Below are 16,710 nucleotides of genomic sequence, written 5' to 3' on the forward strand. Positions count from 1 at the left end.
TATGGGACACAATAGGACTGATTCTTAGCAGACCGCAGTGTAGGGAGCCACAAGGCACCACCCAGCGGTGGAGTTTTAGTGGGTATAGAACGAGACAAACTCGACACTGAGTCCCACACTACTGGGGGCGGCGCCGCGTAACCAGTGTTCATAAAGAATTTCTCCACCGACCCAAAAAAAAAAAAAAAAAAAAAAAAAACCTCTGAATAACCCTTCAATAAATTACAAAACTAAATCAAAATACAACTGTTTACATTTTTAAGAAATTATCAGATTTTTGCTCAACTTGTGTTATGCCTTTTGACCAAAAATTTCCCAACATTAACTAACTGTTCTGGAAAAGAAAATTACTTCACTGTTCGGCAGGTGATTTCAAAAGTTGGCGTATCTAATCTAGATTTCAAAATGGTAAGATACTTGCTAGATTATTGGTTCAATAGGGGTGTATTTTTTTTAGTACATAGTCAAATGTACGCCGCTACTCTAAGCTAAGTTAATAATTGTAGAGTCAAAATAAATGAAATAAAACTTTACTTCAGTCGCAACTAATGTTCAAATTGTCTGTCTCCATTCTTGCAAAAATCTGATAATTTCTCAAAAATATGAACAGTTGTGTATGAATTTAGTTTTGTAATTTATCTGTATTCAGGCTTACACTTTCGTTCACTTTTACCAGAGACTTTGTTACTCCTAGGTGTCCTCCACACACACCAGCATCGATTTTCTCTAGCAACTCCGACATTCGACATTTAGGCACATCGATTGGTTTTCTTTCCCCTTTTTCTGTCGTCGTGAACTATTTTCCGCCTCAAGAATCCATCTTCCAAAATTAGGAAGTTCCATTGTGCCCAATATGTCATGAGGTTGGGATAATACTTGGCAACTTCTTCCCGAGTTGGCTTCTTCCCTTTCTTTATCTAGGTTAGGACTTCCTGGATATTGGCATCTTCCTCTTGAGCTCTTATAATATCCCCATTTTGCCAAGGATTATCGACGATTGTGGTTCTTAATAACTATCTTAATAATCTAACTTAATCTTAATAACTAACTAAGCATCTTTCTCCTCTGTCTGCTGACAATTGTTTGCAGTCCTCTAGACAAGGTCTTCTTGATACGCCGTCCGCATTTCCGCAGATTCTCCCTGCTTGGTGTTTCGTGTCCAAGTCAAACTCCTGTAGCCTCTCTATCCATATTGCCACTTGATCTTCCGGATTTTTAAACTGAAAGAGCTATTTTGCTCGCAAGTTGCATGGTCAGTTCGCTGCAGGAATTGTATCCCACAGAGATATTGAAGATGTGCTCCATCACTTTGACAACAGCTAGCAACTCTCGGCGGGTGACGCAATAGTTACGCTCTGGCTTAGACAGCGTCTTACTGAAATAGTCAATGACTTTTCTTCTTGACGATCCTGGATTTGGGACAGCAGGGCTGCTATGCCCATATTGCTAGCGTCGCTTTAGTACAAATACAAATGCAAAGTACAAATGCAAAGTGCAAAGTACAGTCGCAAAGTACAAATGTGTTTTTAGGTAAGGAATAGATGCGCTTTTCACTTGTCATCGAAGGCTTCCTAGAGTCTTTGGACTATTGAAACTTCCGTTCGTCTTCTGTCAGCCTGGTCAATAGTTTTGTGATGTTGGCCAATCCCTCTATTTACTACCTCTCCGTCGGTAGTAAATGCATAATCTCAAGAAACTGCGTAGCTCATGTTTACCTTTGGGAATTGGCCAATCTTTGACAGTCTGGACCTTTGGCTTGTCAAACGTAACTCCTTGACTGGAAATAACGTGACCCACACAGCCTTTTGAAACAGATAACATTTCTAGATTTTTCATGTTATCCTCGAACGATTTTCCTACCACAATAAAGTTATATTTACGTAAACTTTTTCGAAAGTAAATAGAATTAGCGATATGAATAAAGCTTACCTTTTTTTGTGCATTTTTTATAAATATTTATATAAAAAAATATAATATCACAGCTTGCTATTTCCTTGATTAAAATGTACCTTTTGTTTAAATACTCATTTAATAACATACAACAAAAATTGTCCAATACTAAAAAAGTTTTATGAACTTCAAGCTAGGATTCTTTTCACGTATTTTTGTTTCATACTCGGGAGGTTTCACATATTTCTTCGGACTCCCTGCCCTTTACTACCCTTGAGCGTTAAATGAAACATAACAATCTGTGCAAGAGGCTAATATTATGCTGTAATGTTTTGAAAGACTTGGCAACGCCTATCCTGCAGATTTTTGGATAAAATGGAATATTTATATTTTATTTTTAAACCTGAACGTTAATAAATGATGCTTGATAGGTATTGCTTCGAATAGAGATAAGTCTGTTTATATTTTTTCCATGTCATATGTCAATTATGAAAGCAAAAAATGTTAATCGAAATTTGAAATTCTTTAATGGAATTTTGTGAAGGCCTTAACATAAAATGTATTAGCATATTAATACTTCTTTTTTTCTATCTAGGAAATTGCTACTTATCAGGTTGCGTCTATAGAATCTGATAAAGCTTCTGATGTATCGATCTAATCAACAATAATAAATTAAACATTCTTCTGACCAGTTATATTCAAGTAGAATTGAAAAAAACCTGAAGAAACATCCTCTAAAAAATGATTTAAACAAGTATTTCATCATTCATGATTTGAATAAGTATTTCAGGGATGTAAGAGGTAAAGTTAAAAACAGGTACAAGCACTAATGATAACCTCACCTGCTCCAGTGGTAACTATTATCTTTGACTGAATAAGAGATACACCTCCAGCTTGTCAACGGCTACGGGCGGATGAACAAGCAGGGCACACTTTTGTTGTGAAATCAAGAAATTGGCCTCAAAGACGAAGGAATCACAACGATATAAGGATACCGAAGGCAACGGAAAACCACGGTATTAAAGATCGTTATTAGTATTTCCAGGAAATCTTTTGTTCATTCTTTTCATCATGACAGAAAACACGAGAAAAAAGGTCCTTAGTCCCGGGCAGATGTTGAAAATGATGTGAAGAAAATTGGACTACAAACGAATTTAAAGAAGCTGAAAATCTTCACAGACTCCATAACAGCTTTAGTTTCCATAAAAAACTAAGACATAAACCAATAACACCATAGCAATAAACCAATAACACCAATAACACTAGGCAAGGCACTAACTGAAATAAACCAATAACAATATTTACAAATGATCAAGAAAGACTTATTGTAAATCAGGAAGAAATTAAGCTTTTTTTACGATGACCAAGAAGACAACGTGGAGACCTTCCATAATGAAATGAAGCGGTCCAACGATCATTAGTCCGAAGTGGAGCAAGCTGAAGCACTGTTAACGAACGGTTAAAGTCCAAGACATATATGCATAAGTGTCAAAACATGTAGTTCACTAGTGCACCATTTAACACGCCTATTTAACAGAATATAAGAGTCCCAGAAACTACTGGAAATTTGCTTAGATCAATTTTTTATTATCAAAAAGGTACCCCCAGACAGTGTGAGGACTATAGTGTTTCAGAACTATGGGATCAAACTTCTAGGGGTTGTTCACAGTAGAATCCATTTGAGTATAGGAACCCATATCCGGAAATGTGTCACTACGCCACTACGGCCCTAAGACGCGTTTAAATTTAGAAAAAATATTAATTACCTAAATAGGATCTGATGCATTTATTTTTACCTTTTGTATATGATACCATCACAACAATTGTTCAAAATGTCCTCCTCCAACCTCAATACACCGATTTAAGCGCCGCACATGATTTCGGCGGACTACGCTAAAAATTTGATCCTCGTTTTGAATTATTTCAAATGCTGCTGTTATTCGTCCAATTAAGTCTAGCTCTGATTCTACTGGAGTTTCGTAGACTAAAGACTTTACATGTCCCCACAAGAAAAAATCGAGCGACGTTTAATCGGGTGACCTAGGAGGCCAAGAAACTGCTCCACCTCTGGCAATCCAACGGTGCCCAAACCGCTGAGCCAAATACTGGCGTACTTCTACAGCAAAGTGAGCCGGCGCTCCATCATGCTGAAACCACATTTGCTGTCTAACGTTTAGTGGAACATTTTTAAGGAGTTCTGGGAGAACTTCCTCCAAGAAACGCAGATAAATAGGTCCTGTTAACCGTTCCGGTAGAAGGTATGGCCCAATTAAATAATCATCAACAATGCCTGCCCATACGTTGACAGACCAACGATTCTGATGTTTTTTTGGAAAAATTGCATACGGATTTTCTTCGTCCCAAACATGGCTGTTCCTACTATTAAAAATACCGTCTCTTGTGAAAGAGGCTTCATCGGTCCAGAAAACATATCGTAAAAAATTTGGTTGTGCAATGATGTGATCCAGAAGCCATCGACAAAATTGAACTCTAGGATGATAATCGGCTGCAGTCACACCTTGAACTTTCTGGAAGTGGAAGGATGGAGTTGTTGCTCGTGTAGTACCCCCCAGACAGAGGTGTTACTCATATTCATATTCTTAGCGACGTCACGTGTGCTATTTGATGGTTCATCGGCAACTCGCTGAAGCACCTCTTCTTCAAATTCGACCGTTCTTACGGTTCGAGAAACACCAGTATCATGCATCTTGGTCTTAAACATGCCTGTCTCAGCGAGCCGCCGAGGAACCGCAATAAACTTTTTGTATCCAGGATGCTGTCGTTCGGGATAACGTTCATGATACAACCGCGATGCTGCTCGTGCATTGCAGTTTGTTGCTCCGTATGCCAAATGCATATCCGTCAATTCTTGATTGGTAAAGTTTTCCATTAGCAATAAATGTTTAAAAATTGTAAGCTATAAAATTTTTAAACATGACATTGAGAATTGACATTGATAAGCGTTGGTTTTAAACAATTGTTGTTATGGTATCATGTACAAAAGGTAAAAATAAATGCAGCAGATCCTATTTAGGTAATCAATGTTTTTTATAAATTTTAACGTGTCTTAGGGCCGTAGTGTCGTAGTGACCGATTTCCGGACATGGGTTCCTATACTCAAATGGATTCTTCTGTTGCACTGAACAACCCCCAGGAATTTGATCCCATAGTTCTGAAACACCCTGTAGACTTATTAGCCATGCGCTTAAGGCTTACCTCAGAATAATTTAAAATAATCGATTTAAGAGAACTTAAGTTTTTAAAGAACTTCAGTTTTTAAATAAGGCAAAAAGTCTTCAAATTGAAATAATATGTATCAACTTAATGTATAATTTGTTTACCTAAATGTAGAAAATAAATTACAAACACCTGGAAATTATTTACTTGTAAGCTATCTACCTAGGGACTCAATATTGTGCTGAATTAATATGATTTTAAAAGGTGACTTGTAATCAAGTCAAATATTCTAAAACCTGTGTACTCCTAAAATCCTTTTCCGCTATTCCTATATTACTTATTTATTTTATATTATTATTTTATATTTTTTTTCCGTTAGACTTTGCCTTAGTGTAACTTTACAAAAGATTTGTTTCCAATAGTTTTGTATTGTGGGAGAATGTACAGAAGTTACAAGTGTGTTACTGTTTGTTTGCAACTTCCACCAAAGCATAAGCATAAAGAATTTGTTATTCATCATTTTAAAAATCAAAATAAAAATACGTTTTATGATTGCGTCTTGTAGCTATTATATTTTAATGAAATTTGTACATACATATACACAAATACTTTTTTTTCAACAACTAGCTGAAAACCCTAGAAAGAACCTCTTCGGCAAAACAAACTCGTCCTAATTTTTGTCAAAAATTAATTAAAATCATAATAATTAACAACTATTAAAAACAGCCTGAATAACTTCAGTTAATAATACACGTAAAAATATTAAATAAATACAGAATCTCGAACAGTAAGAACTAATTAATTCTTTTTAAGCATATTTACAAGCGTCTTAAGCCTATGGCCCAAATCTTTCTGACGATTCTCCAATTCCCCTCTAAATAAATATTCTAAGGTGGCCACGTCCGCCGGACCGGTTTGCTGGTTCAATGATGTGCTGAAAAATTTAATCCACAGCTCTTGGTTTAGATTTCTGGGTAGTCGGCAGTCGATACTCCACAGACCTCTGTGGTTCCTTAATCTAATGTATTCGTGTAATAAGACGACATGAGCCGTAGCTGCTACGCAGAATAAATCTGTGTGATAGCTCCATGGTCGACCATCTCGCACCTAAAAATTAAAATATGTGTTCATACTTTGTTTTCAATTTTGTATTATAGTAAATTTTAAGGCCTCAGTAAGAACTCCTAAGTAAGGCCACTTCTATACGTGAGAAAGGTTTATACTGTAGGTAAAAGTTTGTCAGGTATGGGAGCGAATTTGCGACAACCGACCATCAAAAATAATTCAAAAAAACCATTGAGTTGCTGCAAATTTCCCTGCTCGCTACAATCACCCACTCGTTTTTTTAAATTATTTTTGCTGGTCGGTTGTCGCATATTCTCTCCCACAATCAAATTTTATTTCAACCTTATTGAGACCAGTAACAGACCGTTTTGAGACCAGTAAGTGTATTACCAATACACTTATTTGAGAGCAAAGCAACGTATTTCTCATAAAAAAAGCAAAAACAGGATTTGGAGGAATCATAGCGGTTTCACTGTTTTATTAAATGTTACACATTATATTTTTTTAGCTATTTCGCGTACTTTAATTCCTTTAAAATCATACTCAAATTTGTATCTAATAATTTCCAATATTATAAAAACTAATAATAATATTATTTATTTATTTATTTATTGAATAACAGTATCAACAGCCATAGAGGCCAATTACAGATACCACATATAATATACACATCAAAATGGTCTAAGGAACACTTAGAAAAATAGTTTTTTTCGCCTTATAAATTTTTATATATTTATATTTTCATACGGAATAGATACTACCCTTAATATTAAGATACCAATGAAGTAAAATAAATATTTGGGTACAAAAAATCATGCCAGAACAGCGTTTTTTGCTACTTGCACATTTTGTCGAAATAACGCAGATTATAATTTTTAAATTCTAACACAATATCGCATTTTCTGTGGTTCCAACCGAACAATTGTGATTTAGTTTTTATTCAATAAAAATGGAAAGACGACATTTAACTCGAAAGGAAATGCTAAGAGCAGTCGGAATGCTAGAGGCAGGAACAAGTCAAAGAGACGTTGCAAGAGCTTTGGATACATCTCCCAGTGTAATTAACCGTTTGTGGACAAGATATAGAGAGATAAATGATGTTAGAGAACGGCATCAAGGCCCATCGCGAGTTACCACACCTGCCCAAGACCGTTTTATAACTTTGCAACCTCAAAGAAATCCCACGGTAACAGCCTCTGTTTTGTTCAGCAGCTCTCACGAGTGCATAACGTCGAGGTTTCAGGTCAAACTATTAGAAACCGTTTGCATGAGAGAGGACTTCATGCCAACGTCAACTTCAGGAAATCGAGGTGCAAGATTAACGTGGTGCCAAGAACATGTTAATTGGAATCAAGAAAGATGGGCCACAGTTCTTTTTACGGATGAGTCTCGATTTTCATTTTATCCCGATTCTGGTAGAATTCGTGTCTGGAGAGAGGAAGGAAATGAAAGTCGTTTGCGTCATGCCCGGGAAGTAATAAGGCAACGTGGTGGATCACTAATGTTTTGGGATGGCATTAGACTTGACGAAAAAACGAACCTCATTTTTGTGGAAAAAACAATGACAGGAATAAGTTATAGGGATAATATACTACTGCCTGTAATTGTTCCATATTTACGCGAAATGGGCCCAAATTCGTTGTTGCAACAAGATAATGCCCCACCACATCGAGCACGGCTTGTATAAAAAAAAAGGTAGAAAAGTTTATAAAGAACTGGCTGCTCAATATGCGCACAAACCCATTTTTCAACACATAATCGATAGAAAATCCGGTGGCAGAGAGAAAAGACGACCGCAATATATTTTCTCTCGCTTCTTATTAAAGAAACCGCAAGAACAAAGCAGCCGCCGTACTTCGTTTCTTTGTACCTGTCGGGGATTTAAAGCCTATGACGTAGCCTGAAGGCCTACTCAGTGTCGTCTCGTACGGGAAGTGAGTTAATTGTGTTATAAGGCATTTAAAATCTGTTGTGTGTTTTTTTTAAGTATAATAGTGAAATAGACTATAGTTTTTTTAGTTAGACTATCCAATTTTTATTGTAAAAGGTAAGTAAAATTGCGGAAATTTCAAATGATGAGTGGATAAATATTTGCAACCATATAGATAACATAGAAAAACAATATTTCGAAAGTCATCACCTTTTTGATGAAGCATTGGATTCTTTAAAATTTACAGTAAATACAGGCTCATCTGATGAAGAGATCAAATGGTCTTCATCGGATGAATCTGATTTAGGTTGTAATACACTATCTTATAATGAATAAAAATATATAATATGTAAAATAATGAAATAAAACTTTAAGCTTATAACAATTTGTTTCTTTACACAAGTCGTTTAAAATACGAGACCTAATCCTTAAAAAAAATGCGAATAAAGAATAATTTTCAGCTACCTATTTGAAGTCCTGTCTTAAAAATAATTAGCGAACTGCATCCTCCTGTAAGTAAAACTATTTTTTATTAGATTTTTTATGGGCACATCACAATGCTAAAAAATATAATTTTAATTTATCTACATTTTTTTAAACGAATCTCGGAGCAATTAAATTCAAATATATGCATTCTTAGTTGGTATTTCAACTAAATTAAACGCACTTATAATATCGCTAGCTGTACCTACTAAAAATCTAGGGCTATTTAAACCCTAGTATAAATAAATATTAATAATTTCAACAAGTGTACTGCCTCCACTGTCTTCAGACCTCGACATAGTCATCTGACCCGATCGATAGAATAACGAGATGCGCGGATTTTGCCACCTGTTGATGTCACCGGTTCTTTATAAATTTTCTTACTATACCAATCGCTATTGAGGAAAATCAAATCAATCTTCTACCCTGGCCCTCTACCTCACCGGACCTTAATCCAATTGAGCATGTTTGGAATTGGTTAAAAAGGCAACTTCTTCAACGATTTGACTTTTTTCAAAGCGCTCTGGAGCTTCGTCTTGCTGTGACACATGTTTGGGAGGAGTTGCCCCAAGAATTAATTAATAATTTAATTTTAAGTATGCCTATGCGATGCCAAAGTGTTATTAATAATAGAGGTGGACCATCTGGCTACTAGTTTAATTTGTATTTGGTAAATTTTTATTTTTATAATTTTTTTTTAATAAACGGTAATAAATGGGGTTTTGTTCTTTATTTTTATTTGGGCCCTAAATTATGAGTAAATTATAATCTACAAAAAAAAGTTAATAATTATATTATCTTATTCGAATAATGTAAAAAAAATTGCAATAATTAACTTTTTTCCAATCTTCTCAAAAATATTAACATATCTGTATGTGTTCCCTAGACCATTTTGATGTGTGTATGTACTTACTACTCTAAAATGAAATCCAAATATAATATTAGCATATAAATGTACAATGCACCTAATAAAAAGTATCCACAACTACCCACATTTATATTATCACATATTGTCAGGCCTGAGACTGAGAAGCAAAAAGTCTAATGTCAATAATTCCTGTAAAATGTCTTAAATCTGTAATAGCAATATTAAGGTCAGAGTTCTTGTATATATTTGTTCTAGGACAATCAAGATGAAAAATGTTTCTTTGTCTGGTATTACCAACATTAATGAAGAATGCCAACATTGCCATAATTTGAGGAGCATCAATCTTATTAGTTAAAATTTTATAAAGGTAGACTAGGGATGTTTTAATGCGCCGATTTTCTAGGGATAATCTGATAAATATTTTCAGAAGCAAATTATGGTTATAACCTTGTTCGGGATAATATCCAAATCTCCTAAAAAACATATATTTTAAAAATTTGCGGTGTACACACTCTATGGTTTTAATCCAGACGTCATATTGTAGAGACCAAATTATGCTTCCATATTCTAACTTCGGTAAAACCAGACTATCAAACAGTTTTAAACAGCACTCAACATTAAAGTTTTTAGTAGTTCTAATAACGAAACCCATTATTTTGTGTGCCTCATTAACTGTGTTAATCATGTGATCGGTAAAAGCTAAATTACGTTCAACAATTACACAAATCATTTTCAATGCTGAAATTTTCAAGCTGGGTACCGCTAATATTGTAGCTATAATATATAACAATAATATAATATAATTATATTATTTTTAAGGGTCAGCGACATTGCTGACATTTTTTTTTATTATTGAAATGGGTTTGCATTACACCAATCAATAACCCTATCTAAATCATTCTGCAGAGAGATGCAATCACCTAAAGAGGTAATTTCCATGTTAATCTTAAAATCATCTGCAAAAAGCAGTTTTTGTGAATCATTAGAAAGAGAAGCAATTTTATTCATGGCAACCAAAAATAACAGGTCCCAAATTGGAACCTTGGGGAACTCCTGAGGTACCAGTGTCTATTTTCTAAATAGGAGGAAATTAACTGAATTAAATCTGTAGTTACATTATTTTCACAAAGAGATGTTATTATTATGGAATGTCGGATCTTATCAAATGCTTTCAGGTCGGTATATATGACATCAACCTCTTTATATTATTCAAAGCATTTTGAAGAAATTGACAAAATGTAATCAAATTAGTTAATGTTGATTTATTAGGCAAAAATCCATGTTACTATTCGGATATATTAGGACTGACTTCAGCATATAATCTATGAAATAAAGTTATCTCAAATACTTTAGAAACAGCTATAATACACATACAGTGTGTCCCACTTAAGGGTTAGCCACCCCTCTAAAATTTTTGTTTATTGGCCAATTTTCAAAAACTTTTTTTTGTTGGATAGATGGTCAAAAATGGCACTTATGAGCCAAGTTCGACATTTAGAGAAAGCAGGTCATGGCCTACTATATTCAAGTTTGAAGTGCGAAAAATCGAGAAGTAGTATTAGCGATATTTATTTTTGTAACATGGTAATGGATTCAAGGGGTCAGGACCCCTTAAAACATAAGTGTACCAAATTTGGTTATGATAGTATTCAGGGTGTTGAAATAAATTGGAGTCAAATTTTTAAAAGGCGCAATAACATTCTTAATCAAATACGAATATTTTTTAAATTTTTGGCTAATTGGCATGCGTCTTGAGAACACAAAGGTTGGAAATATCCTTCAATAAACAACAATCGATCACATTATCATATTATTTTGGGCTCAATTTGTGTGTTTTTTTATGAGTTTGTTTGTTAAATTCTAAAGATATGATTGTGTCTGGTTAAAAATTATTTTGTGGGAATTTTACCCAAGTATGCTATGAAAGAAAATGTTCCTGACAGTTTGTCAAAGTTTTTATGCATTTAGTTCATTTTGACTGCTTGTCGATCAATTATGGGTGATTATAATTTAAACGAAAGAGTTAAAGTAGTGCGGCTAATTGGCGATGGGGTTAGAAGATTTCGTGAAGCTGCGGCGGAATTTAACAGGAGGCATCCTGGTAAAAACATCCACCATTCAACAATAGCCAGAATAAACTACGGGTTTGATCAGTCGGGTTCAGTAGGCGGAGTATGTCCTCATTTACATCGTAATCCAGCAAATAATAATAACCAAATAATTCTTGAATACTTTAATGCTAATCCGCAATCTAGCATTAGAATTGCTAGTGCCAACTTAAATATTTCCAAAAATTGCATATGGAGGTGTTTAAAGAAAAATAATAAGAAGCCTTTCAAGCCTATATTCCTTCACACTTTGGAACACGGGGATGAAGAACGCAGGATGGAATATTGTTTGTGGTTACAAGGCGAGTATTTGGCTAACCCTGCAATTTTGTGATTTTAGTGGCGTAATCGATGGTTTGCCGTTAGCCGAAGGAAGAAACTTACATATACAATTTGACGGTGCGCCTATCCACAATGCAGTGGTAGTGCGGAATTGGCTAAATCAGAATTATCCGAATCGATGGATAGGATGAAACGATAGGACGTCCATTATTTTAGTGGACAGCACGTTCCCCCGACCTTTCTCCCTTAGATTTTTTTCTTTGGGGAACCCTTAAAAACAAAGTGTACAATCAAAACCGCAAACTTTACATGATCTTTGTGAGCACATTAGACAAGAGTGTAATGAAATAAGCAGGGTGCAGTTAAGAAGGGTGGTAGTAAACAACAGAAGACGCATAGAAAATGTATAAGAATTAATGGAGGACATATTGAAGGAACTAATATTTAGTTTTGTGGCATTAATTTTTAAATTTGAGTGTTAGCAAAGTTAAATACTAGTAGTATTATTATCTTTGGTGTTAGGTAATTCCTTAAGGTAATTATTTTCAGTTTTTGCTGCTTAGCCTACATTACATTATTAAGTAACTTGTGAAGTGTGAATTGCAACCTAATAATGAAATAAAACTAAAAAATTTATAAATGAAGTTATATTATTGTGAAGCCTAAAATAGTATGATAATATGATCGATTGTTGTTTATTGAAGAATATTTCCAACCTTTGTGTTCTCAAGACGCATGCCAATTAGCCAAAAATTTAAAAATTATTCGTATTTGATTAAAAATGTTGTTGCGCCTTTTAAAAATTTGACTCCAATTTATTTCAACACCCTGAATATTATCATAACCAAATTTAATACACTTATGTTTGAAGGGGTCCTGAACAATAATCCAGTACCATTTTTCAAAAATAAATATCGCTAATACTACTTCTCGATTTTTCGCACTTCAAACTTGAATACATCACATACAGGCCATGACCTGCTTTCTCTAAATGTCGAACTTGACTCATAAGTGCCATTTTTGACCATCAATCCAACAAAAAAAAGTTTTTGAAAATTAGTCAAGAAACAAAAATTTTAGACGGGTGGCTAACCCTTAAGTGGAACACACTGTATAATAACACATATAATATAAGATTATCCATTTTATGCTTGGGAAAGTAAAGTTGAATAAAACACGATGGAGACGAAATTTTTATTTTGTTTTAAACATTGAATCATTCCTTTATATGTGAAACACAATATCATTTAAATGTCCACCTCTGACAAACTTCAATCCTTTTAAGAAAATTTTCAATCACTTTTCGGCACATTTCAGGTGATATCTCGGCTAGAACTTCACGAATGTTGGCTTTAAGTTATTGAAGAGTTTGAGGGTTATTAGCGTAGGCACGATCTTTCGCATAGCCCCACAAAAAAAATCCAAAGGTGTGAGATCACATGATCTTGGGGGCCAATAGAAATCATCTAATCTTGAAATTAAACGTCCTGGAAACTTTTCTTGCAAAAGAGCTCGGTTGGCCTGTGTTGTGTGACTTGTGGCCCCGTCCTGTTAGTACCACTGTCTTCCAGATCTTCTTCTTCGATTTCTCTCCAAAAATAATTGGTCAACATCAGCTTCCATACCGCTTAGAGTTTACTGTTAAGGCTCTCCCACGATTGGTTTCAAAAAAATACGGACCAATGACACCACCAGACCATAATGCACACCATACAGTCATTTTTCGGGATGCAAAGGCCTTTCTACAATCACCCGAGGATTTTCAGAACCCCATATGCGGCAATTCTGTTTATTTACGTAGCCATACAGCGTAAAATGAGCCTCATCACTGAAGAAAATTCTGCTCGAAAAATCAGCAGCTTGTTGTTCAAGCACACAATATGCGAATGTTCTGCGTTGTCCATGGTCTGTATGCTTAAGTTCTTGAGTGAGTTGGACTTTGTACGGATGGAGCTGTAAATCCAAATACAAAACTCGCCACAGTGAGCCGTAAGACAAACCCAAATTTTGAGCACGCCGAGGAATTGACACCATAATTCATACTTCAGACCATAATCAGCTCGTAAAGTTCTAAACGTTGACACAGGAGAATCACCATTTTTATAGAACAATTTAATAGTTTTAGTACGTTGTTCGACTGTTAAACGATCCATATTTGTAAATGGCAAACCTTCAACGAAAAAAAAAAAAACGCTTCACATGACGTTTATTTCTGACAGGTGTCAAACGGCAGGGTTGTACTTAGCCAACCTCGAATCGGATAACCCGCTATATATAAACACATATAATAACTACATCCAACTTAGCTTTGATTTCTTTCGGTGCATAGCCGTTGAGATGAAAAATTGTCTCCATTGTTATGAAAAAACAAAAGTTGTTAACTTTAATCGACAGTAGAAATGACTACCATAAAATATAACGGAAAACACATATTAGATATAACTTTTTAAAAGAATTAGACCGTCGTTAACTCCTCCATCCTGTTTTTTGTGGTATCAAATACACTTCTAATCAAGGCGTACAACAAAGTTAATGGTGCAGTAACAGACCACTTAACAAATGCCAAAGTTCCTGGAATTCAATGTGATAGATGGTCAAACATAACATAACAACATAACACCCCAACCTGTTTTCTATAAATCTTTGTCTACTACGGAAGAAAATAGGCATACTATAGAGCATATAGCGATCCAAATTGAAATTGTAGTTAAAGAAGTTGGTGTTAACAAAATAATTGGTTTTTGCTCAGATAACGCTGACATTAAGAAATCCTACACAATAGATGCTGCTAATCGGATATCCTACACAACAGATATCCAGATAAACCAATTTCATATTATGGCCGTGCAGCTAATATCTTAAACATGCTAGTGACTGAGTGTGAAATATTTTTTAATCTAAGATATGCCGATTTTAATATATTATTGATGACTTTCGAATCTAAGTTCGCAGTCCATAAACGTTCCTAAATTTTTACCTCATCACTAATTGGTATAAAAACATTTTCAATTTTAATATTTAAATTGTATTTGACGAGCTCTTTAATCTGAGTATTTTAATGACAGATCATTACTTGAAATTTAGAGGGATTCATTTTTAAATTGTGTTCTTGTGCATATAGAACAATATTATTTAAATCAGTATTTATATTTAGTTCTGCCTGTTGAATATTATTAAAGTTTAATCGTAAATGGAGGAATTTGAGAGTGTTTTAGTTATTTGTTCATGTTAAAGTTCATGGTGATAGAATTAAACCTTAAGGAACGCCTTTTTGTATTTTGTTAACCCTTGATTGTAGAATACTGTTTTCATATTTAATAACTACACAACAAAATCGATCAAAAAGGTAACTTGAAATAATTTATAATGGTATTACTCGAAAAGCCAATATAATGTAATTTGGAAAGTAATAAGTTCTGATCTATAGTGTCAAGGGCTTTACTATAATCTAACAAAGTAAGACAGATTAGATCCTTTTTTTCGGAAATTTTGTGGTGCTAAAATTTTTCCCTGAAACCCGACTGACAATCGGAAATTAATTGGAACTTATCAGTAAATGCAGTTATTTGGTTATATAAAAATCGCTCTATTATTTTGGATAGCACTGGCAGAATACTTATTGGCCTAATATCTGTTTCTTCTTTTGGGTCGCTCTTTTTTACTATTGGCTTGATGATAGCTTTTTTCCAGATATCTGGAAAATCCCCCTTAAGAATGCAATAGTTAACAATATTGATCAGAGGATCAATACAATAGGGCAAGCATAATCTTAAATCTTATCTAGAAATGTTATCTTTCCCTACTGTATTGGTCTTGATTTTACTTACTAAATCTACGGTTATAGTATCTATAAGAGAAAATGAACATTTGGTAAATAAATTTTCATGTATATTTGATTTATAGTATTTAATTTTTCCAGATCCTGCAGGCATGATGGCAAATTATAAGTTTTAGGTTTTTTTTTATAAAGTTTAACTGTTTTGCGGATGTCCAGAGTCCTTTTCCAATATTTTGTGTCATATGATTGAAATAACTAATTTTTCTCGGATTATTGCATGTTTTGTAAAATTTCTAAGCGAACTATAATAAGTTAATTTAGCCTCAGATTTAGTTTTAATATAACAGCACCTGGCCTTATCTCTTAATTTCATTAATAGTTTGATATTATTTGTAATCCATGGATTAAGAGGCCTTTCATATACATTTTTATGATAGAGGGGAGCGTGTTTGTCCATTAGTTAGTAATAAAGTTATTAAATAAGAACATTTTACTATTGACATCATCAGTGGTGTATATTTCATGCCGTGAAATATTTAAAGCATCAGATTCAAATTTTATTTTATCAATATTCTTATAATCTCTATATGATATAGTTTTTTTTGAATTTTTTTTGCGAGGCATATTAAAGTTTGCGTATATAATGTTGTGGTCTGAAACGGCTTCTGATATTTCTACGGACGACTTAAAACTTATTAGGTTTTCTAGATTAGTGTAATAATAATTAATAATATAAACTGTTATTAATTAGATGAAGGTGGTCTATACACGCAGACAAAAATGAATGTTTCAGAGTTCATTTTGAATTTTATGCTTAACGACTCAAACAACCCCAGCCCATCAAATGCCGTATTAACCAACTGAAATTGAAGGTTCTTGTTTATGTATACAGCTATTCCACCCCCCCCCCCCCCCCGACCAATCCTGTCTTTTTTGACCATCAGTAGCAGACCATCGGTAGACCACCAACAGAAAAGCAAATATTCAATATCAGCAGTATGTACCCTTGTATCATAGTATGATCTAACCTTATTTATTAACCATCTATGATTCCAACTTCAAGAAACCTATATCGAAAATATTGGTTATTTTAATTAATATAAGCCAACGGTTATTTCAGGTAATTCTA

General features: G+C 34.2%; 1 protein-coding gene across 1 annotated transcript in view; it reads right to left on the minus strand.

Moving 5' to 3' along the window:
• Nucleotides 1-5,611: 5,611 nt before the first annotated feature.
• Nucleotides 5,612-16,710, minus strand: part of LOC126745466 (mitotic checkpoint serine/threonine-protein kinase BUB1 beta-like) — a 129,234-nt gene continuing 118,135 nt past the window's right edge. The window contains exon 17 of the mRNA XM_050453320.1: nt 5,612-6,174. Within this exon, the coding sequence (XP_050309277.1) occupies nt 5,866-6,174 (309 nt within the window). The 3' untranslated portion in view covers nt 5,612-5,865. The remainder of the gene's footprint in view (nt 6,175-16,710) is intronic.

Source organism: Anthonomus grandis, chromosome 16 (genome assembly GCF_022605725.1).
Source record: "Anthonomus grandis grandis chromosome 16, icAntGran1.3, whole genome shotgun sequence".
NCBI classification, from domain to species: domain Eukaryota; kingdom Metazoa; phylum Arthropoda; class Insecta; order Coleoptera; family Curculionidae; genus Anthonomus; species Anthonomus grandis.